The following is a 24,461-nucleotide window of genomic DNA, read 5'->3' as shown; positions in this document are numbered from 1 at the left end:
TTATCATGTTTGGGATGTGCATATTCTATTTAGAACTGCCCAGGTCTTTCACGCTTTTCTATCACATTGAAAGGTAGGGATGTGCGTACATGTGTGCTTGTCTGTGCGTGTGTGTTTTTGAAATATTAGCCATACTTACTGTTTTGTGGTAGTCTATGTCCTCCCCTCCCCCAACCTGTTTTTCCATTCTCCTCCTCTCTGTGCTAGCTGTTACTCTGTAAGTACTTCCTGGGTCTAAAATCCCATATGTGTCTATTCAGAAATCAAAATACAACTTGTAAACTTACTCCTTGAGATCTCTTGTGGTAACGATTAAGTTATAAGGAAGTGCCTGTTTTTAACTTCATGGCAGGTTCTGGAGTCCTCAGACCAGGTAGAAGGCCGCGGAATTTCCATCAGCCATCATTCATTAGCAAGGCCAAGAGAAGGGGGGAATGTCTCCTTGCCTGACCGCTCTGTGGTTCTTTCTGAGGTGCCAACTTAAGGTTGACTATGGTTTTCTGGTCTGTTTAAAAGTTTTTAATATTGTAAACCTGCGCATCTAACTCCATGATAATAACTCTTTCACAATGATGGTGATAAACATATCTGGCATTTCCCCCCATTATCTCATACTCTGATTTTGTTTTTTCCAGAGGTAGAACAGCAACGAGCTTTTGCTTATTTGTGTTCTTGAAGTTTAGTTTTGGAAGAAAATTTTGGTAAAGTTTAAATAGCACATATGATCGACTGCTTTATAAAAAGCTTCAGTTATGTAGAATTAACATTGATGTTAATTCCTGTTGTCTACTGTATGCAAAATGTAGAAAGAATGAAAACATTTAAAAGGAAAATGAGCCCTGGCCAGGTAGCTCAGTTGATTAGAGCATTGTCCCTATATGTGTTCGATTCCTGGTCAGGTTACATACAAGAATCAATCACTGACCGCATAAATAAATGAAACAACAAATTGATGGTATATAGCAGTGTAACACATCAGGTGCTTTCCTGAGTCAAGTAAGTTGTTCGTTGATAACTTAAATATTCTAAGCAGGTATTGGCTTCAACGTGTATGCACAAATCTATGTAGTGGTTTTGGGGATTCTTGTGGGAGGACAGTTTTTGTCATTGTCTACTTATTTGGGGGGGAGGGGTGGTGGGTGTGGACTACTGGGCATTTTTTCCAGGCCAAACACCTTAGCTCCTATGAACTCTTGGGGGAGTGCACTGTCTGTAGGTGAGGCTTAAGTAACCATGAACATTATCCAGGCCAGTCTTGGGGGAGGTACTCCGTGATTAGCTTGTGGTATATTCACTAACTTTATTTTATTTTTAGAGAGAAAGTGGGGGCGGGGGGGACTCTCAATGTGAGAGAAACATTGATTGGTTGCCACCTCTGTGTGCCCTTACTGGGAATCCAACCCGCAACCTTTTGGTGTCCGGGAAGACACTCCAACCACTGAGCCACTTGGTCAGGGCTCACTAACTTGCTATTTAAAAAGAAATTCTGTCAACTTGGAACTGTGCTGGATGAGATTTTAGCAGTTTTAAAATATATGTTGTTTTCAGAGTCATTTTTTTCCTAGAACATAGTTACAAATTTGTGCAGCCTGTTATTTTGCCCCCAAGAAATATGTTTGCATTCATTGTGACAGCCTGCAGACTATTGGTACACTGCAGGGCTGTAATCTGCTTGTTGTTCTGGCAAATGCCATTGTGTGATGTGGACTGGCACTTGGCCTTTCTGGAGCTTGTACTTACTTCCCTTTGTTAGGGATTTGAGCCGCCTTGCCCATAATTTCTTCTGATTCTCATTACTCATGCCTCCTACAGTTCAGTCTCATTGAACTAGGCTGGGATAAATAGAGCCCTTATAGAGCATCTGAATGTGAGATCATCCTGTTCCATAGATGAGAAATTTAAGGCTTAGAGAGGACTGGGTGCTGTGAGTCCTTATGATGAAAATGTCTAGTCATGTTTGAAATGATTTAGGAGTCACATGTACATTGATCTTTTTCATACAGCTGAAATCCATATGTCTCCTAAAGGATTCCCTCCTGCTGTGTGAGTTTGGGCTGTTTGAAGGGGAAGGAGGGCATGGCAAGTACAGCTTTCCCTTTCTGCTCGAGACACATTTATTTTGAAGGTTATGTATGGAGAGTAATGACAGTATGCACACTCATCGAAGGCTTGCGATTGTCATTTTTTGTTTCACCCTTTTCATCAACACCAGACCTCTATTGCCACTACCTTTGGTGTAAATAAGTGCTTTTCCGTATTATTCAGATTTCTTGGTTCAAACCTCAGATGGGCAGGACAAACTTTTATCCTGATTTGAAGGTAAAACGTTGTTCTTTGGTCTTTAGTCACAAAGGCCCATCTTTACCACTCTCTCACATTTGCTCACCATATATACATTTTAAGTTCATACTTTAAAAAAATATTAGTATACATAAGAAAAGTACTTAAGACCATCAATATAATTTTTTCTTTTTAGGAGCAGTTTAAGAAATGAACTTCGCCCTGGCTTGTGTGGCTCAGTTGGTTGGGCATTATCCTGCATACCAAAAGGTTGCCAATTTGATTCCCTGTCAGAGCACATGCCCAGGGTGGGGGCTTTGATGCCAGGTAGGGGGTGTGCAGGAGTTAGCTGATTGACGTTTCCCTCTCACGTTGATGTTTTTCTCTCTTTAAGAAAAAAAAAAATTTACAGATGTCTGATAGTGACACCGTGGGTTTTCCAAAGCATTTATATCCTGCGTAACCCTTAATCTGAGAACATTGAATCAGAACCATGAGCAGAAAACTGCTTCTGTTGAAATTCCCTTATGCCCTTAGCCACTAAAGGTATGCCAGTGGGAATGGACACACTTCTCTTACTAAGTAAAACGAACAGGGAGCCTGCTCCCGGGCATGCTTGGCTAGGTAAGCAGGCTAACCCTGCTGAGCAGTGCCCATATGTTTTGGTTTAGCAAACTGGGACCTACAATTCATATGGCACCAATGTAGCACCCATTATGGCACTACTTCTGGAAGTAGAGTCTTTCAGAAAGCGAGAGGACGAATCTAGAATTGTTAATTTAATTACTGAATCTGTTCTTGTTACTTTATAATATAAAGTAGACCTTTGGCACTGCCTCACCAGTTAAACCAATCTTCGTGTCCACTCCAGGGATGCGTGTCCCTGTCATGTAGGTGATAGAGTACAGGCTTTGGAATAAGGCAGATAGTTGCTTTGCCTTTTTTTTTTTGCTTCGTATTCCTGCTCTTAAAAGCTACTTAGAGTCTCTGAGCCTCCATTTCTTTGTCTGGTAAATGGCAAATGTAATACTTTCTGTAAAGCTGGCTCTAATCCAGTGCTCACCAGCCTGAGCACATGACCTGGACGGCTTGTTAAAACAGGTGGCTGGGCTGCATCTCCAGAGTTTTTGATTTGGTAGGTCTGAGGTACAACTAAGAAATTGCATTTCTGATAAGTGCCCAGGTGACTCTGATGCTGCTCGTTGGAGGATCACACCTTGATAGCCACCGTTATATATGAATTAAAGCACCTAGTATATTACTACTGTTCTTCAATAAATAATAAATATCCATTCTGTATGTAGTTGGCTGAGTCAGTGGACAGTGACTGTCCCTGTGGTTAAGAATTCTTGAGGCCAGTTAGCCTTTATCTGGTAGATACAACTTTGCTCCTCAAATGCTTGATCTCACAGGAATATTCTCTTACTTCTGCTTGATAGTTTGTGCGACTCCTTTAGGGAAGAATGTAAATGAGCTCAGTTGGCTTTTCGTTTCTTTGGTGTGTTCTGCCATCATTTTGTTGTTTTCTGGTTTGGGTTCTCCTTTGCACAGACCTTTGTTCAGACTCAGCGTGGTACAAATTCCTACATTTCTGCCCTCCTTTTTTCTTCATAGATGTTTGAGTTTAGTCCTTAGCAGATACTCTCATGCCTTTGAGACCTTTTTCTTTCTAGGCCCCCACTGTTTCCTTCCTCAGCTTGTTCATCTGCCTCGTGCAGAAGCAGAAGTGTAATAATGTCTTTCCTTCCCTTGCGGTTTATTTGAAATTATATATAGACCAGTCACTGGCTGGCTGCTCCTCCTCCCCACCCGCCACCTTTTCCCCCGCTATGATTGCACTTTAGATAGTTGCTTCCATGCAGTATGCTCTACCTAACGGCATGCCATGTACATGCAAGTATTTTCCTGCTGCAAACAACTAATCAAAGGAGACAGTGTGATTTAATCTCGGATTACCTTTGCAAGGGATTGTCATAGGCTGGCTTTAATTTCATATCTGTGAGATTATTCTCAGCTCCCTGTAGGTAACAGCAGAAGGTGATGGTTCCTTTGGCTAGGAAGATGCACCCAAACTCCACATTTTATAGGTCTGCCGTGCGCCGCCCCCCCCACACACACTCACTCTCTCCCCCTCTCCCCCTCTCCCCCTCTCCCTCTCCCTCTCTCCCTCTCCCTCTCCCTCTCCCTCTCCCTCTCCCCCTCCCTCTCCCTCTCCCTCTCCCCCTCCCCCTCCCTCTCCCCCTCCCTCTCCCTCTCCCTCTCCCTCTCCCTCTCCCTCTCCCTCTCTCTCTCTCCCCCCACTCTATTCTTCATGCAAAATAATAATATGTCCCCGCAAGTAACTTGAAGTTATTTCTTCTTTTTTCTTATATGTAGTATCCATGGATGGCATCCTGGCTGACAGACAATGCAGTATCTATCACATCTCTGTTTCTATGATTCTTCCAGGCCTTAAGAGTTTTTCCCACAGCTTTCCAGTGTGCGTGTGTGTGTGTGTGTGTGTGTGTGTGAGAGAGAGAGAGAGAGAGAAAGAGGGAGGGAGGGAGGGGGGGAGGAGGTACAGGTAGAACAGGGTCGAGAATATCTACATATGTATGTGCCAGTGAAGCTTTCATTCTTTCCCTGATTTCACAGGTTCCAACTTTCACAAGGTTTCATTTAATTTATAACCGGCAGGGGAATCTACTCATAAAACACATACACCTCTGTAAGTCTTATCTCTACCTTTCACTATGTGCCTAACAGTTTCTGTGTTTTACAGAGCAAGTTGTTGGGACCAGAGGAGAGATGACACTAAATAACACTATAGCTGTCCCTTGGTGCACAGAATTCATGCTGTAGTCATGTTTGCTGTGAACGGCAGTTCCATATACTGATCAACATTTTCTGTGTGGATTATCTTTTAAAATGGAATTTGTTGTATTTTTAGCTTATGGGTGTTTTTCTGGGGGTGGTGGTGGTATCTCCCAGAGGGTGTTAGACAGAGATCAGGATGGAGCCAGTTTCCTCTAGGTGCTGATGGGAGGAGAGATTTTTGACAACATTCTTGCAAGGGCAAATAGGGTCAGCTCTTATTTGTGTTTGTTTTAAGCACAGTGAAGTGTGGCAGGGAATGCATTGGTTAACTATTGTCATACAACAAAGGTCCCCCAGCCCACAATATGAACCCATTCATTCATTCTTCATTCATTCATGTAAGGGTTTCAAAATTCCATTATGTGAATTCCATGGGCTGTTAGAAAGTGTTTTGATGAAATGTTATTGTACATTCTTTACTAGTATTCAGTAGTTATCTTGCTCAGTTCACCAAATATCCTTCATGAGCTGCGGTATCCTCATCTCTAGGGGGAGAAGAGAAGATGCTTAACTCCAGTCGGCCCTCCATATCTTTGGGTTCTGCATCCAAGAATTCAACCAACTGCAGATGCAAAATACTTGGGGGGGGGGGGGGGGATGTTACGTTGTTGCTGATGTGTACTCTGTACTGAACATGTACAGACATTTTACTTGTTATGCTGTATTGTTTAGGGAATAATAACTATTCACATAGCATTTATATTATAAATAATCTAGAGATGATTTAAAGTATACATACGGGAGGATGTGCTTAGATTGTATGCTATGCCCTTTTATATAAGGGACTTGAGCATCCTTGGGTTTTGGTATCCACAGGGGTCCTGGAACCAGTTCCCCCAGATACCAAGGGATGACGGTGTTCTTAACTTTCCCTGAAGTCTTGTGGTGTTTGAATTTGTGACATTTTAAATTCCTATTCCATAAGTAGATTTGGGCTTGTTTTAATAGAAACATGTTTTAAGTTATCACCAAGTAAAATCTTTAATTCTGGCTGGTTGACCCCTGGATGTTAGGTTATATTTGAATATTAGTCCTCCTGCCTCCAGCTTTATTGAGATATAATTGATATATAACATTGTGTAAAAAGTTTAAGGTGTATGTAAGAAACATCCAAACCTGCAGAGAATTATATGAGTTTATTTGAGCCAAAACTGAGGACAATGACTGGGAAGCAAGATCTCAGATTCCCCAGATAATGGCAATTTGCAAGCCTCTCTTATGCATTTGGAATTGAGGAGGGAAAGTAAGAAAGATTATATCAAAGTGGGAGAAAGCAGGGTTGGGGATTGGATTAAGAATAGTTAACGAGATTGTTTGTGCTCTCTTGATGATGGTTACTTTGAAAAAGAGACATTTCAAAGGTATGTTAGTTTAGATGCACAGTAACAATGGACGGGGCCTGCTTAAGGCAAAGGTAAACATTTTACCAAAGAAATTATATGCCTGGGGTGTGACCACCCACCAGGACCCTCCCAGTTAGGGATTTATGATGAGATCACCCTGTGAGGTTACTTTCCATAGAACCCCTTTTTGTTCACATGTACATCCTAATGACTTGGTGTACGTATATTGTGAAACCATCTCCTCATAGCTTACCTTTTTTTGTGTGTGTGTGTGTGGTGGTGAATGACTTTTAAGACCCACTCTTTTATAAATTTTCAAGTATACAGTACAGTATTATTAAATGGAGTCACTGAGCTGTACATTATATCCCCAGAACTTAACATTTTATAACTGGGAATTTGTATGTTGACCACCTTCACACATACACACATAGGCAACCACCAATCTACTCTATGATCCTATGAGTTTGTTGGGTTTTTTTGGTGTTTTTTTTTTTTTTTTTTTTAAAGATTCCCCATATAAGTGAGACCACACAGTATTTATCTTTCTCTTTCTGACCTATTTCACTAAGCATAATGCTCTCAAGATCCATCCATGTTGTCATAAATGGCAGGATTTTCTTTTTTATGGCTAAGTAATATTCCATTATAAATTTATACCACATTTTCTTTTTACTATTTTTATTACATTTATTGGGGTGACATTGGTTAATAAAATTATATAGGATTTAAGTGTACAATTCTGTGATACATCATCTGTATATTGCATTGTGTGCCCAACACCCAAAGTCAAACCATCTTCCATCACCATATGTTTGACCCCTTTTACCACCTCCCACTCCCCTCTGGTAGCCACCATACTGTTGTCTGTGTCTATGAGATTTTGTCTTTGTCCATTTGTTGCTTTTTTTATATCCTACATATGAGTGAAATCATATGGATCTTGACTTTTTCTGTTGACTTATTTCGCTTAGCACGATATTGTCAAGGTCCATTCATGTTGTCGCAAATGGTGGTATTTCATCTTTTCTTATAAAACATTTTCTTTATCCCATCTATCTCCTGAGGGACTCTTAGGTTGTTTCCATGTCTTGGCTATTATTGTAAATAATGCTGCTATAAATACGGGTTGCAGGTATCTCTTGGAGATAAGTAATTTCATTTCCTTTGGCTATATACCCAGAAGTGGGATTGCTGGATCATAAGGTAATTCTATTTTTAAATTTTTGAGGAACCTCCATACTGTTTTCCATAGTTGCTGTACCAGTTTACATTACCACAAGCAGTGCACAAGGGTTCTCTTCTCTCCACACCCTTTCCAGCACTTATAATTTTTTCAGATAGTTTTTAAAAAAATTATATTTACATTCTGTTTTGACATTCACTTAAAATGAGTTCAGTTCATGGAGAATGGGACTCTAGTGGACTGTCCTCCCTGGAGCTAGCTTGTGATTTCTCACCTGGTATGTGGTGCCTCCAGGTCTGGCTTTAGCTCCAGGTGGAACCATCCAGCCTCCCCAAGCCCACTAGGAGCCTAGCTTGCCTAGCCCTGTTCTCCAGCTGGGTGGTTTTATTGTTTTATTGTTAAGCTGATCATCATTGAAGCCTAGGGGCTGTGAGGTTATCTTAGTTTGTAGTTGTTTTCTTTGAGAAGGGGAGGTCAGGAAGGAATAAAGTGTACCTTTCTTCCTGGAAAGTTCTCTGGTGGTAAATGATTGCCTCTCAAGCGTATTTCTGTCCCAAAGGGAAGTTGCTTCGGGCTGGCAGGGAATGACAAAATCTGAAGTTCCAGCCCCCCTCCCTGGTGTAGCCTCAGTCATATTTGATTGTCTTGCTGTGACTGGTTTAGACTGCTTTTCATGAAACCTAAGGTTTCATATTTGGACCTGGAAGATGCGTATCTTAATGAGTCAGGTACATCTCTTTAGGGCATATGTGTCTGTTCTTCCTTTGCCCATTTCCTGTGCCCCGTTTTCTGCCCAGCTCAGTCACACCGTGGAATCTTTGCCTCAGTTCCTTCTTCAAATGCACCCTTGCTTGTGCTTCCATTGTGGGGTCTCCCATCATAGTGACGTAGTGACTGGGCTTGTCCACATCCTCTCCTTTGTTGAAGCAGAAGCTAGATAAGAAGGTGGATATTCTGAGTTAGTTTCCTATTCAATCATTGCCTCACTCTTGTGTGAAATGCATGTGCAGGTCATTGCTTATTGCCCTGTTACTGGGTATGGTTTTTTTTTTTTTAAATTCCCAGCTCAAGTTTGTTGGTGTCTTTTTTTCTTTTTCTTTAAATATATCTTTATTGATTTCAAAGAGAGGAAGAGAGAGAGTTGAAACATCAATGATGAGAGAGTCTCTGATAGGCTGCCACCTGCACGCTCCCCATTGGAGATCGAGCCTGCAACCCGACATGTGCCCTGACTGGGAATTGACCCACGATCTCCTGGATCATAAGTCATTCCTCAACCACTGAGCCATGCCCAGCTGGGCACAAGGTTGTTGGTGTCTTGATAATCCTAGAATTGAGACATCATGGAAATCTATCTAGAGCAGGGAGATCTCATTTATCTAGTGGCACCAACAGCCCCAGTGATGTATTCTGTTCTACCTGCACCGCTAATTTTATAATATTTTCTGCTTTTAAAATCATACAACATAAAAAAGAAAACAATAATTTGGGGAAAAGACACCTGTGAAGTTAGACTGCTGTACTCTGGGTCTCAGGCGAAGTGTCCTGGGATACCTGGAATTGTATAAAATGAGATGTAACAAAGAAACTTGAAGAGAGCAGTGGAAGGAATAAGCTGAGAAAGTGAATTACTCACTTTGTAAACCAGTAGTTCCTCAGGGCCAGTGTCTTGGAGCCTTTCCTGGGTGTGAGGTGATTGATTATAGCTGCTCTCTGAGGGTATTTCCGATGGGGGTGGGGACAGGGAGCTTTAAGTGTCCAGCTGGAAGTGTCCTGTTTCCAGGCTCATTTACAAATTGCTGGAGGTGGAGCCTTAGCAGCCCTGCCCAGGACTGACGTGTGCCTGGGAGTGTGGTGTTTGGCATCGTATTGACACAGTTAAAGATGGATGCCTCTTTGATCAAAGGCGGAGACCATTAGGGCATGTTTAGGCTGGCGGCATTGAAGAGACTCATTATGCAGAGCGTAGTTATGTACCCACTGGCCCCCAGTGCCTGCCACCCACATCCTTATGAACATGATTCAGATTTGCCCAGTTTGCTGGCATAGCATGTTGCTGAAGCCAGCTGTGAGGAAGCTTGCACCTACTTAGCTTCTGTTTCTTGGAGTTAATCAGTGGATTGCAGAGGAGAGAAGGACGTGTTTTATTTTCATGATTCCTCAGCATGCCATTGTTTCTGATCACTTGGGAAGATGCGACAGTTTTCCTTTACAGTTCCACTCCCTGCGTTGTGGTCCCTAATGCACCGTCCTTTAAAATGCCCCTTGGGTGCTTGAGTGTGGTGGTGGTGTTGGTGCAGCAGACTTGAAAAGAGCTATGAAGATGGTTCGTCGCCTTGACAGAGTGCTTGAGCTGCTCCATTTAAACAACATGTTCTGACGGTGGCCTGCCAGGGGAGTAGCAGAGACTGGGCCGTGGGAAAACAACATGCCTCTAGGATGCATTACCAAAATTAATCGGAGGAACACTGAAGCTAGGTTTGAGGCTGAGGGTTAAAAAGTAAGATTTTGGTGGTTAGTCACTTTTTAAACTTGTAGCTTGTAATTGTGGTTGACAGTTGAAGGTTCATGCCTGCTACATGGATCTCTGCCCTCCTCCCCCTCTAACACCCCCATTGTTTTCACCTTTCATTCTTTTCTCTTTCTGTCCCCCTTCCCTCTCGTTTGGGAATGAGTGGAGCTAGTCGATATTGAAGCTTTGTGACAGTACCTAGAACAGACCCAGGGCTGCTTTTGGGAGGGTATATGCTTGGCCCAAAGGTGACTGACTGATCTTGTGGCTTTGTCCTTTCCTGTTTGTGGACAAGAAAAGTGGGCTTCACAGAAGGGATTAATGAAGAGTTTACTTGGACAGGAAGTTTTTCAGCCCTTCAGAGTTGCTGAAGGGATGCATATATAGCTTGGGTGTTTACCTTGGGTCCTGCATAAGCGGTTGGACTTTCTCAGGTGGTTTTCCTGAATTAAATGGGGATCAGAAATTGTCAGTGAGCTTCAGTGCTCAGAGGGGAAGGGGTAAGTCACCTACAGTACTGGGCAGGCTTGTTTGGATTTCTGCCTCCCTCCTATCTCACCTCTGGGAGTTTCTGTTCCAGGCTTTGCTCAAATTCTGAAGAAGTCTGTTGAGCTATTTTTGTAGTATCCCAGCAAATACAAATACGATAGCTCTGGAAAGGAGCAATAAGTTGCTTGCTTTATTAATAGCTTTGTTGGTTAAATGGCTGTAAGACAGATCAAGTATTGACGACAAGGCCCCTTGTGAATCGGAGAACTACTTTCCCATCTTGGAGAAATTTTCATTTTGTGATGTAAGCGAGCTTTAGTCAGAAAACATTCTCACCCCAGACCCTTTTGAGGGTTCATTTAAGACATGCACAATTATGGTGGACATGTATGTCCTACAGATGTTCAGTGAGCCAGCTCTGCTTGTCATCTACTGCTGTCATCAGTTGAATGACCCATATGCTGCAGAGTTAGACTGGTCCTGCCTGGTGGCTGATGAGGGAGAACTGGGAGGGGTTTTATACTGCTTAGAGGTGCCTTAGGTTGGAGGATGGTGATTAAGAATGTAAATGAGGTGAATGTCCTCAGTGAGTTAGGAGGTATACATTGCCCCCTCCCTTCTCCATTCCCTGGGTTGGTCTAGTTGAAGAAGTCTCTTGGTTTGGTTGGATTCAGTGAATGCCCTTTGGAAAGTGTTTTGAAAGGTGCTTCCTGGCCTGACACATGGGTACCCTATGCAACCCAAATTCAGCATTGCTGGGAGGACATTCTCAGCACCCTTAGAAAGGAACGTGATTTCCATGCCTTGAGCCCCCCCCCCCCCCCCGTTTGTTTTTTTTTTTTTAATCCTCATCTGAGGATATGTATATTTTTTTCCATTGCTTTTCATAGAGAGTGGGAGAAAGAGAGAGAGAAACATCGATGTGAGAGACATATCCATTGGTTGCCTCACACACCCCGTTTGGGGCTGGGGATCGAGTCTGCAACTGAGGTACATGCCCTTGGCCAGAACCGAACCCGGGACCCTTCAGTCCATTGGCCGATGCTCTCCACTGAGCCAAACTGGCTAGGGCTTGATTCCCTTTACCTACTTTGAACTGATACAGTTTCCTTGTTTTTTATTTAAATTTCCATGCCACTGGTGTGTCTCCGATTCATCATGGCAGCTGCCAGTGACAGGGAGCCTGAGATGGTGCTGCGTGAGCTCCTGTTTTCCAGCGGGAGAGTGTGCCCTCACTTCAGGATCACAGAGCACAAACATTAAAGAGGAGGATAATTGCTCTTCTCATGTTCATTAGCTATTAGCAGATTCTTTAATTATGATCATGTTTCCTCATCTTTAGGCAATTGTCATAAAAGACCTAGACCTCTTTTATAAACGTTCAGGAAGAGACAATGTGTGAATTGTGGTGAATGAATCCTTTTATTACAGAACAGGCTCCACTCACCATTTTGGTTGGTGATAGCTTAAGTAGCACCCCACACTTTGAAAATTGCACATGATTATGCTTCAGCCTACTAAATACGTTTCTGCCAGAGCCCCAAATGAAGGAAGCATATGCGAGCTGTGGTGCGTTACTTTAGCTTTGCCTTATTCCCCCCCCTCCCCCCGGTAAAATCACCGGGGAGGGGCTTATTTCAGAAAACCATATTGTGGAGTTTTGCCCCAGGGTATATTTTTTAGTGTATAAAATGCTAGATTGTGAGTTTCTTTGTATGTTCCAAACAAGCAAGGAACTTGAGTTGTAATTGAGCTGATGGGATGAAAGGATACTGCTAATAGTGTTTATATACTACTTCCCATAAACAATGGCTGGCTTCTTAGCTGGCCTCAGATTTCAGCACAGGTCCTAAAAATTGGTTAATGTCGGGGCTTGTCATAAATCCTCGAGGGTCAGAAGCGCCCCCCCATCCCAGAGCTGGAGTCTGAAGACTCTTTATTGCCATCTATTGGTGCTCATTGGCTACTTCATGGGATATCCAGTGGGCAGGGAAATTGTTCAGCATCTCTTTTCTATTTGTCACCCTTTAAATAAAGCAAATCTCTGTTAGCAGATTTACTGTCTGAGAGGCACGGGATATGAGAAGCCAAAACCTAATCCAGATCATTGCCGGACTAGTCATCTGTCAGGACCAGTCTCAATTCTGAGCACTGCCTTTGTGCTTTGCTCTCTCACGTGCTGATGGAGCCTTAGAACCTGGCCCACCGTGCAAGTTCATCGAGAATGTTTCTGGTGGGAAGTCCACAGGATCGACTTTTCAGTTATACCCTTAGGATTCCGCTGGGTTTTGTTTTTTGATGAAGGGGCAGTGTAGCATTGTAGGATGTAATTTCTTTATATATTTTTCTTTTTCCTTGAAAGAAGGAAGTAAAACACGATTCTTGCTTCACAGAATCATTCACTCTCTTTATTCAACCATTATCATTGCCAGGATTTGGAGATTTCTGGCAGTTCACAATTGGTATTGAGTAACCTAATTGAGAAACTGCTGGGGTTTTTGTTGAAATAATATTTTAAAAACAAATTGGCAGTTTCACCTCAAGAGAGAGTAGAAAGGCAGATTATTGTTTTAACTAGCTCTTCGAGGCTTTTAAAACTGTGCTTTAGATGATTTGTTCACACCTTGTAACCATAATAATGTATTTAGGGATTTCTTTGGCCAGATCCTTAACTTCCATGTGCTGTTCTTCTGACTCTTGTTACCTTTTTTTACTCCCTTCTGCTGTAATATACAGTGTTTGCTTAAGATTGACCAGAAACCGACAGTCTTTGAGGAGAAGAGCATTTGGGGCTCTCAGATCCTGGGTTTGGAATTTGAGCCCTGGTAAGAAGCGGGATATGCTGCCTGGGGGTGGCAAAACAGGCAGCTTCCCATAGGTGGTAAACTCAAACACATGTGACATTCGTGACTGACAGAACAAAAGGGCTTTGTTGCGGCTTTAATTGTTGATTAATGATGATCCCTCTCAAATTTGACATGGTTGCTTTCTGGAACACAAAAGAAGTCAATGTCAAATATTTCCTTGATTATGACAGTCGTGATTTCTAGGCAGCTTGGTTCTTTGACATTGCAAGATGCCGCATAAGATTAAAAAAAAATAATTGCATAATTTTTAACTAATTGAATCAAAAGCTGTGCTGCATATTACTTTTTATACCATCCATGTGGTATCTCCCCATCTACCTGAGAGTTATGTGCCCCAGTAATGTTTTGCTTGGGAAGATACTGCATGTAGCTTGTAGATATTTAGTGCTGTCATTGACTTTTGATAGTCTCTTCTTCCTTGCTTCTAATCCTTCCCCTTGAATAGTATAAAAATAAAGGCTCACCATTCTCTTCGATGCCTGATTTCCAGTGCCCAAGTTCTGAGGTAGCACAGTGTCTGTGAACATCTGGACATCTTCTGAGGTGATGGTGACATTTGGGTTTGCTGTGCCTGCCTTCTCCTTGGGCTGGCTTTTTCATGGGTAGAGCTGATGAATATATTTATAAGTAGTTACGTTAGAGTTCCTAAGGATGTCTCGGGATCCTGAAAGATGTTAATGTTTCCCTAGATGAGTGAGTTATTCCTACTTGGAACTATTTAGTCTGAAGGAAGCAGAGTGTAGATAGTATTGTTACTATTTAATAGTATAAGGGAGTTATGGGACAACTTTTGTAATTGTGCCATATTTTTAAATATTTATGAATATTTGAAAATTTTACCACTCCCACCTTCTAAAGTTTCAGACATCAAGTATACTTATCTCAGAATCTGAAAGTTAATAGATTTATTGTTATGCCTGACAAGATATAGTTAGGAAGTTGGTGCTGGGAATCTGTAGCTTAGCAACACAAGTGTTTTGGAGACCAAGATTCTGATTTCCCACTGGGCACAGGCAGAAGATCAGTCTGTCTCATTTTGAATTATGAAATCATATATCCAAAGGAATTATTACAGGAATTACTATACTCGGTTTTTATAGATAAAGTCAGAGGAGATTGGACATAGATGGAGCCATAGTTTTCCCCTTTTCAGTCCCCCTTCCTTTTTTAAAAAATTAGGAAGTAGATGCCCAACTTGCCCTAGATTGCAGGGTAGCTGCAGCTAAGCCCAGGTTTGTGATGCTCTCTTCTTTTCCTTGTATCCCTCTGACCAAGCAAAATGTCACAGGATTCATCTTTAGGAGACTGAACCAAAAAAAGTTCTTTTAGGTAAATCCAGTTAATAACAAACTTCTACTGTAAATAGCTGCCCATGTAATTTAATTAAGACAAGTGCTACAAATATTTAACATCCTGTGGTTTTTAGCATAAACAAACTATTTCATCTGTTTACATATAAAGCAAGAAATGAGGCCTCTCACCAATATGAGGTCTCCAGAAATACCATGAAGTGGGTATTCTGTGGAGCACAACTCCTCTCCTGGAGTCTGCTGACCTCCCTGTGCTGTGATCATTGTGTGAAAGCCTCAAAACCTGATACACAGATTATCGCCGCTGTGGAGCAGCGTGGGGTGTGAACACACAGGGTATATAGTTAATTTCCAGTGCTTCTTGCTGGGGAGTTTGGTAAGAGTTGGCCTCTGCTTAGCCTTTGGGTTCATTTGAGGATATGTTTATTTTTTCCTTACTATACAGGATGTTTACAGCCATCCTGTGTGGTTTTTTCTGCAACTGCACTTGCATTTGAATTTGGTGGGCAGCTTGCCCTGAGTAGGGCATAGCCCCTGCCCGACCCCCCACAATCTCCAGTGTGTTCGTGCATGCACACACTTGGGCACACTCTTGTTTCTTTGAGTAGCTGCCAGGTTTGTAGTGTGTGTGTCTGGGGGTAGAATAGAGTGGGTAATTATTTTGGGGATGGAAACACAGGAAATTTTTTTTGAATAGGCCTTTCAGCGAGTTGGCAAAGCTTCAGGGCCTAGTCCCACACTGGTACAAAGAGCGCAGCCATACTGGTCATTTTGCATTTGCAGACACAACATGTCTTATTTTTTTGAATGAACAGACCCTCCCCTCCCACCCATTCCTTGCTCTTTGTTTAGAATTGAGATGTAATCTAAATAATTGGATTTACCAGCTTATGTTTTTAATATTGGAAAATTGAGTTAATAAAGTGGTGTTTTGGCTTACACGTCCCTCAACCAGGGACCAGCTGGGCATTTCTTTAAATCGCCTCATCCTTCTTGATTCTGCTTTCTGCATCCAGATTGTATGCATACACTGTATCTTCCTCAGGTTTGTAAACTATCAGAAATCCTGGACAGAAATGGAATTTAATTAGCCTAGAAATTGCTTTGGTGCCATATTTAGGGCTGCCCTAGAGATTTAGTGCAGAGATAGCAGTAAGCTGGTTAACTCTATCCTATAGATAACCCCCAGAGGAAACCTGGAGGAGCCGTGCCACTCTCTGGTGCGGCTTCGGATGGCAGACTGCCCGGGAAGCTTCTGAATGCATGATGTGAGGAGGGAAGGAGGGGACACACAGAGGGTATTATTACAAAACAAAAACTATTTGGCATTGGACTTTGTCAGCTCATCAGTGGAGTTTTCTTTAAAGCATTGCCTTGCAGTTTCCTTGCTAACTTTCAAAATGTTATCAGTGTTTATTTTGGTGTTTCTTTGTTCCCATAAAGGTGCTGTACATTTTTTAAAAACCTAAATAAATAATGAAACACTTGAAGGCTGTTTTTGGATAAAAATTTTAAGTGATCGAGCAAAATAACTTTTGGCTGTTGGCCATGCTAACTACTAACCCTAAGTGAGAGACAGCCCAGGAGCAAAGGAATGCCTTCTTGTATGTATGTATCTTAGCAAGTGAAGGGAAAGAGCAGAAGATTGATTCCCTCACTCCCTACCGTGCAGCTGACTCCAGAGGTACAGTGTCTGATATGTGGTGTCCTGTGTGCAGGGGGGCGTGGCTTGACCATCTTGCTGGCTCCGGCAGATGTGGCCCATGGATAGTTGTGTTCCGTGAAGACGTGTGGACCACAGCTGCGTGCCTTGGGATGGGATGGCACCTGTGCCTCGTGGTTAAGAGCCGGAACCCGATCTTACTTGGCTCTTGTTAGATGAAGCTGATAATGAATGGGCAAGTGGCTTGGTAAATTCTTAGTAAGTAATTGTGGTGATGGTAGAAATTGTGACGACGGGCAGATGCTTAGTAGACGAATCTGATTCTCCGTGAAGCTGAATGCCAGCTGACCTTTGGGTAGACTTACACTGGGATGGCCAGTGACTTTCCCAGGGGCAGAACACCATGTCTTTTCCTTTTCTGTTGCTATTGGGTCTGTTTCAGATCCATCCAGGTCTCCCTGGCACCTGGATTGTTATTCACTTTGCCCCTCTGCTCCGAAACATTCATGTATTTAGCTGTGTGATTCCTAGAGGATGAGTGACAAATTGTGTGGTGTGTAAAGTGGTACAGCAGGGTGGCTGTCTCTGCTTTCTTCGCACTTCGTACTGATCTAGGGCTTGTCCTTGATACGCAGTAACTGCTCTACGCAGAAATAGGTCATAAAGAGGAGACTGCAGTAGAGCCTTCTCTGTTGGGCCCACAGAATGTCAGAGGAATGGAAGTGGGGTTAAGCGGTAGGTTTATCAGGGACATATTAGTTTAGGGTGGTTTTGTGTCTCTGGGAAGGGGAATTTTGAACAGAAATGGAAGTGACCTCCATAAGAAGTCACAGGCCTGAAACGTTCCCCTTATTGGATGATGAGGAGTCAGCCATGGCATGATAAAGGAGAAGAGCAGTGTTGAGGAAGCAAGGTCCCCTCTGTTGCCTCTAAGGGCATTTATTTCTACATAGAGAGACACTTTATGGAACCAGATGAGTAAATTGATTTCTTTTCAACATGTTTTTACTCCCAGGACATTTTAGCTCAAATGGCATTCATACCAGTATGGCTGGCTGGCTGGCTGGCTGGCTTATCTATCTATCTATCTATCTATCTATCTATCTATCTATCTGTCTGTCTGTCTGTCTGTCTGTCTGTCTGTCTGTCTGTCTGTCTATCTATCATCTATCATCTATTTATTGTCATGCCTGAATTGCCATGGGGCTCCTGGACCCAAGATCTTTTAGAGAAGGGGCACTCCAGATGGCTTCACCTGTAACAGGGCTGTGGATTACCTCTGATGTGCACACAGCATGGTGTGACGAAAACTAACCTGAGGAGCCAAGGTTTGGCTGGGCTTGTTTGTTCTGCCTTCCACAGTGTGTGGCTCTTGGGCAGGTCTTGTCCTTCTCTAAGTTGATTCCATCTATGTAGCAAGCATGATGTTAAGATCCCTCCAAAAATTAAGGCCATTTGCTTTTAAACCTTTGGCTCAAACCCCAAATAGAGCTGACTGCATTCTTTGGTCCTTTAATTCACATGCACGCATTTACACCATGGAAGGTAAATGACAGCAATGATCTGATCTGAAATCACTTATATCCCTCACCCCCCACTGCCCCCAATCCTACATTTTTACACTAAATAAGGTTACCCTCTATATATTTGTTCATATATAAATATATTCATTGCTTCCTCAGTTGACTTATTTGATCTGTATTACATGGCTTGCTGAGAGTTTAGTTGGTTCATTGACTGAGGGCTACACCTAGAGTTCCTAGAATGAAGGAGGTTTTGGTAGGGGAAAGTCCTTCCTTGATCAATGAAAGTCAAACATGGAAGCGAATTGTGCTCTAGTTGATTCTTCTGATACTTGCATGAGGGACAGACACACTATGTATTGTCTGTGTTCTGGCATTTCTGTGTATTATTACAATGGTCAGTAGGGCTGTTCTGGCTGAACTCAAGGCCGAAAGGCTTTGGAGGCCCCACATGGTGTCTTTCCCTTGGCCCTAGGAAGCCCGTACTCTCTCCCCCTTGAGGACTCCGAACCTCCTTAGTTCAAACAGTATTTCCATTGTTGAACGGTTTCGCTCTAGTAACGGAAGGGGCTGTTTCTGGTTAAGGCCAGTCAGCTGGAGGAAGGGGTGGGTGAAGTAGATGCTGCAGTGGGCAGATGTCCCATCTTGCTTGCTTGCTTGCTTGCTTCTGGGGATGATCAATCAGATTGAGTGCAGGTGCTCCTGGAACCACACCTGCCGCTCAGCTCCTCCGCCAACATCTCTAGAGGCAGCTGTTCTGGTTCTTCAGCACATCTGCATCCCCAACCCCCCCTTTTTTAACTGATTTAAGATAACATACGCTCAGTTCCTTGTTTTAGACATACTAGAATGAGTCACCTCTCCCTCAAACATACCTGTGTGGCTGAGAGTGCCTGCTCCATGGATTTGGCCTGTAAATTGTCATTCAAACTCTTGTGTGGGGCCAGCAAAGCAAAGTCAACACCTTTGTAATCCTCCTGGGACTGCAGGAGGAAAAGCCAAACCGCAGACCTGCCCCTTTTGCAAAGTACAGATTCTTCCTGGTCTTTAAAAAAGATATTGGTTCATCTTGTTCTTTTGTTCTTGCTTTCATCTGGGTCTCACAAATACTTAATCACTTGGGAGCTTGGCGTATTCCTCTGAGAGGTAATTTATTTTACTGCCACTTTTTAATCTGTTATTGCTGTATTTTTCATAGTCTCACTGAGAAAGTCATCAGGCAAAAAGTCCTTTTATTTGAACACTGGTAGGAACAGTTTATCTTTGAGGTCCTGAGATTGTAAAATAGCTCACCGTGTCCCGCTCTGTCATCTGCACCTCGTCTGTGTTTGTTTTTCATTATGGCTGCACCGTCCTCTCATAATGTGTGGCATTTGTTGTTGCTGACTTTTGAAAAAGCAATAAACACAGAACATCCTGCTCACATGCACCAGGGTTTCCGTAAAACCTTCAGTGCTCCAAGTATGAGCTGTGTCCATTTAAACGAAGATGTACAGATGATAAAATGACCAATTAAAAAAGTTTTTAGTAGAATGAAAAGACCGGGTTTTCTTTTAACGCGGGGGGGCGGGGGTGCCGATGAAGAGGAGAAGCTTGGAAGAGGAGGTGGTTCTGCTGGTCTCAGTCCACCAGCGAATGGCATACACTGCAGGGCTGCAGCTGTTGGAATGAAGTTGCGTTTTCTAGTCTTGTGCTTCCTCTGAAGCAATGCTGTTCCAGGTGTGGGCTCTGCCTGCTGCCAGCGAGTGGAATACAGAAATTGAGAGAGAGCTTTTTAGAAACTTAGGGCAGTTTGACAGAGTGATTTTTATGTCTCTTGACACTAGGTTAGGTAGATAAGTAGGGGGTCAGTATCTAGGTAGGATCGTAATGAGAAGAGGCCTGAAAGGTAGATTATGGGCAGTTTTTTGAATTTCTAACTAATGATATTGGGTTTACCCTATAGGCAGAGGGTGATCCATAATTTAGCAGGGGTGGAGGAGTTTTGGATAGATTGGAGAAATGCATATGTTTTCTATGTTACAAGCTTTAAATTAGTGTAGTGAATGTCTGTTGCTGACTTGGAGTCAGAATTGATTAGAAGTACAAGTAATTAGGGGGGTTCAAGACGGGTCAGTGATGGGTGGATAGCAAAGGTGGACTGGGTGTAAGGACACAGGATGGAAGGGCATTGTGTGTTTGCGACAGTATCATGCTGACAAATAGAATGCTGTATAACTGGCAGGATGATTTGCATTTCCTCATCACTGGGTAAATCAGAAATCCATAAGCCAGTTATCCTGTGTCATCAACCACCACACACAGTTTTTGAAATACGCAGGCACACAGTGTTCTCTGGTACACATGTGCTTATGGTGCATACGTTATATCAGTGTATAAAACACAGCCCTTTAATCAAACATATTGCCTGTTAAAGCAGGCCTGTGGTTAATGAGAGTGAGAGATATTGAGCCTTAATTAGAAAGAGTTGGCTTGAAATAGGGTCTTTCCCCCTTCTGTTTCATAATTTTATTGCTGCATGTAGCTCTATGTCTTCTGATCTCTGCTTAATTTATTTTTATTTTCTTTTGCTTTTACAGGCCCAGGCTGCAAGCACAAAGGAAGTTTGCTCAATCTCAGCCGAATAGTCCCAGCACAACTCCAGTAAAGATAGTGGAGCCATTGCTACCCCCTCCAGCTACTCAAATTTCTGACCTCTCTAAAAGGAAGCCTAAGACAGAAGATTTTCTTACTTTTCTCTGCCTTCGAGGTAAGACTGTTACCCAGTCACTTTGGAGGGAATAGCCTAGTTGAAAGGAAAAGGTATACCAGTACACACAGGAACGGATGTTAGCTTGGTCTCTGCAGCATGCTTCTCTCAGTTCCCCTGCTTTGAGGTAGAGTTTAAAGTGAGAAATCCCACTGCCAGGGTGCCTGAGTCTTCATATTTCTCCGTCTGTTTTCATTTGACTCTTAATTTCTGTTAAGTATAGTTAACTGAACATATTGGTTGATGTATGTAAACAGGACCAATTAATAGAGTGTAAGGTGAGGTTAAATTTTGTAGTAAAGGATGGGTTTGGATTTAGATGGCTGTATTTTTGAAAGTGTTTACTACAGTACTAAGTTTTCTAACAGTTGTGAGGGAAGAACACAAGATTGGCAGAGAGATGGAGGGAGGAGCCTCTTATGGGAATGGTAGATAGAGAGGAGCTTTAGAAATTTATGAACTTGGAGTTCCTTTTGTGAGGTTACTTGAGAGAAAGTGAACAGGAGGGAGAAGGAGGTTCAGGGTTATGTATTTAAACATTTTGAAATAAGTTATAGCAAGATTTAAGTATAGCAAATAACTTTTTCCTAAACGAGAGAGAAAATTTCCACCTAATGCCCCATTGTTCCTTAACACATTAGTGTATAATTTCTTAAAATAAGGAAATCAGTAACCAACAAAATTAGAACCTTTGCAATGATATGTTACTACCACCTAATCCTCAGACCCCCATTTCAGATTGCTGCAAATGCCTCAGTGATGTCCAAGTTTAGAGCATAAGGATGCAGTCTAGAATTGGGCATTGCCTTTAATTGTTGTCTGTTTAGTCTGCTAACTCTGGAATATTGCTCTCGTCATGTCTTCCATGGCCTTTACACTTGAAGATTATGGGCCAGTTATTTTGTAGAATGGCCCTATATTGGGGTTGTCTGGTGTTTCCTCATTATTAGATTTGGGTTTTGCATTTAGGGCAGGAATATCACAGAAGTAATTCTTCAGTCTTCTCAGTGCATCCTGTTGGGTGGTACAAAATTCCAGTCTGTCCTTTTATTGATAGTGTTCACCGGTGATCACTTGATTAAGGTTGGTCTGTCAGGTTTCTCCATTGTAAAGTTACCCTTTTAAGCTCTTTAATCTGTTTTGTTTGGAGGCTCTTTGAAACACTGTATTTTATTTATTCATTTTCTGTGTATGTATGGTTTCATTTCCTATTTTATTCAAAGGGTTATAATCTTCTACTCGCATTTATTTTGATGTTTAGATTGTTTTAGGTATTATCACTGGAGACCCTTCCAAGCTGGCTTTTTGGTCCCTTTGACATGCCCCTGTCATCCTTCCAGCCTTGCTTTCTGGTGGAACAGAATGTTCCAGGCTCATCTTGTATGTTCTCTCCCTGAGCCCTGGAATCTGCCAATCCCCAAGGAGCATTGTTTATTTAAGCCACAGCTGCTCTTTAGAAGCCAAGATCTGAGCTGAGGTGTGCTCACTTCATAGCTATTGGAGTGTCATTTCTCCTAGGTGCTCTGTGAAAACCTGTTGTGTGTGTGTTGCATATGTGTGCACATGTTCACATACACAGTATATCTAGATGTATATTTATATCTCTGTGTATTAAAAGTCCATGAATTAGCACCAGGGCTTTCAGTTTCAGTTTAACCAAAAGGTTCATTCCAGGTTTCTTCTGTCTACACTGAACACTGAGGAACCAGGCTCCTGTTATTTGTAATGCATTTGTTTATTTGATCAATCTTTTCAAGTGTAGCCCACCTCCCATCTCTGCCACTACTCCTCCCCTAGGTGGGCCCTTCTAGTCTCTCAGCTCTGACATCCACCTAAGCCACCACGATCACTCCTCCTTCCCTCCCTTCCTCCTTGGTCACTCTCCCACTGATTACTGTAGGTCTGAATTGTTAGGGAAGGGAAAATGAAGAGTTAAGGTTTATGTTTGACATTATGGGCTATTGATAATCCTCAGAAACTCAAGACATGGAGAATAGTTGTATTTCAGTGAGAAATTTTTTAGCAGCTGGGAGTCATTTGGCCTTGACTATAGGAAGATGAAGCAGCTGGACCTTCTCTGCCATTTCACAGTTTTACATAGGTCCTTGCTACAAAATTCTTGGTGTTGAGGGTGAAGATGGAAGGATGTGATGTGCTGGATTGACTGAAGGGTGAAGGGAAGAGAGCAGGTAAGAATAAGAATGACCATGCCTGGCTGACGTGGCTCGGGTTGAGTGTCGACCCATGCACCAGGAGGTCATGGTTCGATTCCCGGGTCAGGGCACGTGCCCGGGTTGAGGGCTCGATTCCCAGTAGGGGGCGTGCAGGAGGCGGCCAATCAGTGACTGGACATCATTGATGTTTCTCTCTCTCTTCCTCTCCCTTCCTCTCTCTCTCAAATCAATAAAACATATTAAAAAAGAATAAGAGTGACCTACTGTGAGGCTGGTAGTGTAGTATGTGGTGTGGTATCAGTAATGGAGTGGGACCAGGTCATTAGCAGCAAGATGGTTCTGAAATAAAGTTCTGTGGTGGCGGAAGTTTTTTGCCTTTGACCACACGTAGCTTTTTAGGGTGGGGAGAGATTTGTTGTTCCACTTACTTACGAACCTGTTGGTTAATTCTTGTATGATCGAACCCGAAAACTTGGCGGGCATATCAGGACAGTGCTGTAACCAACTGAGCTACTTGGTTGGCTAGGGCGAATACAGGGCTTTTAAATGGAGTTGGAGTCAGATTTAACTTGAAATCATGACTTAACTATTTAATTTCTTTAGCAATTAAGATCCACGGATCTTGTTCCATTAGGATGTCAGAGGATTGCTCTGTTAATTATGGAATTAAGTTATAAAAGTGTTTCCTATGGCGTGGGTATGACTCATTTTTAGAGAAGAATGTGTGTGTTTGTGCCTATATAGGCATTATTTTAAGAAATTATTTTTGGTTTGGGAAAATTTGGAGAGGACCTTTACTTAGAAAGGTGTGCTTATTGCTCAAGTATATGTCATCCAGTGAAAATGTTGCCAGGTACCCAGCTTTAACATTTCAAAACTCGAGAAAAATAGTCATGTTTTCTCAAAGCCATAATATACTTTGAGTTGTCATAAGGAACAAAGGTTTTTTGTTTGTGTGTGTGTGTGTGTGTGTGTGTGTGTTCCCCCAGGGACGGGCAGATTGGGACTCCCAGGCATCCTGCAAAGTAAGTGGGTCACCTTAGGGGCAACCTTTACTGGCTCAAAACTTCCTCTCACATTTGCAGTGAGGATTCAGGTGTGACTCTGAATAATTATTTTCCTTACTCATAAGTTGTTGTTTAGTTTTTTAATGTTTTTATTGATTTCAGAGAGAAGAAGGGAGAGGGGGAGAGAGATAGAAACATCAATGATGAGAGTCATTGATCGGCTGCCTTCTGCACACTCCCTACTGGGGATCAAGCCCGCAACCCGGGCATGTGCCCTGACCTGGAATTGAACTGTGACCTGGTTCATAAGTGGATGCTTAACCACTGAGCCAAGCTGGCCAGGCACTTACTCATAAGTTTAAGGCATTGGAACATAGGTTTAATAAGTGAAAAATCTAGATGTATGAAACAATTTTGGAAAAATGCTCTGAGCACTGGAAATGCCTTCCTATGTTTATGATACAGGCAGTAAAATAGGTTTTGTTACATGTTTTTAGCTAAT

General features: G+C 42.5%; 1 protein-coding gene and 1 non-coding gene across 2 annotated transcripts in view; one reads left to right on the top strand and one right to left on the bottom strand.

Moving 5' to 3' along the window:
- JARID2 (jumonji and AT-rich interaction domain containing 2) overlaps positions 1-24,461 on the top strand; it is a 242,501-nt gene that overhangs the window by 159,997 nt on the left and 58,043 nt on the right. The window contains exon 4 of the mRNA XM_016205347.2: positions 20,609-20,778. Within this exon, the coding sequence (XP_016060833.2) occupies positions 20,609-20,778 (170 nt within the window). The remainder of the gene's footprint in view (positions 1-20,608; positions 20,779-24,461) is intronic.
- On the bottom strand, positions 23,945-24,093 carry LOC148092498 (U12 minor spliceosomal RNA). Its single transcript, XR_015715132.1, has one exon. It is a non-coding gene; the product is annotated as a U12 minor spliceosomal RNA (small nuclear RNA).

The sequence above is a fragment of the Miniopterus natalensis genome, chromosome 9 (assembly GCF_054644295.1).
Source record: "Miniopterus natalensis isolate mMinNat1 chromosome 9, mMinNat1.hap1, whole genome shotgun sequence".
In the NCBI taxonomy this organism is placed as follows: Eukaryota; Metazoa; Chordata; class Mammalia; order Chiroptera; family Miniopteridae; genus Miniopterus; species Miniopterus natalensis.
The sequence above is the reverse complement of the archived record's forward strand: the minus strand, read 5'-3'. Positions and strand labels throughout refer to the sequence as shown.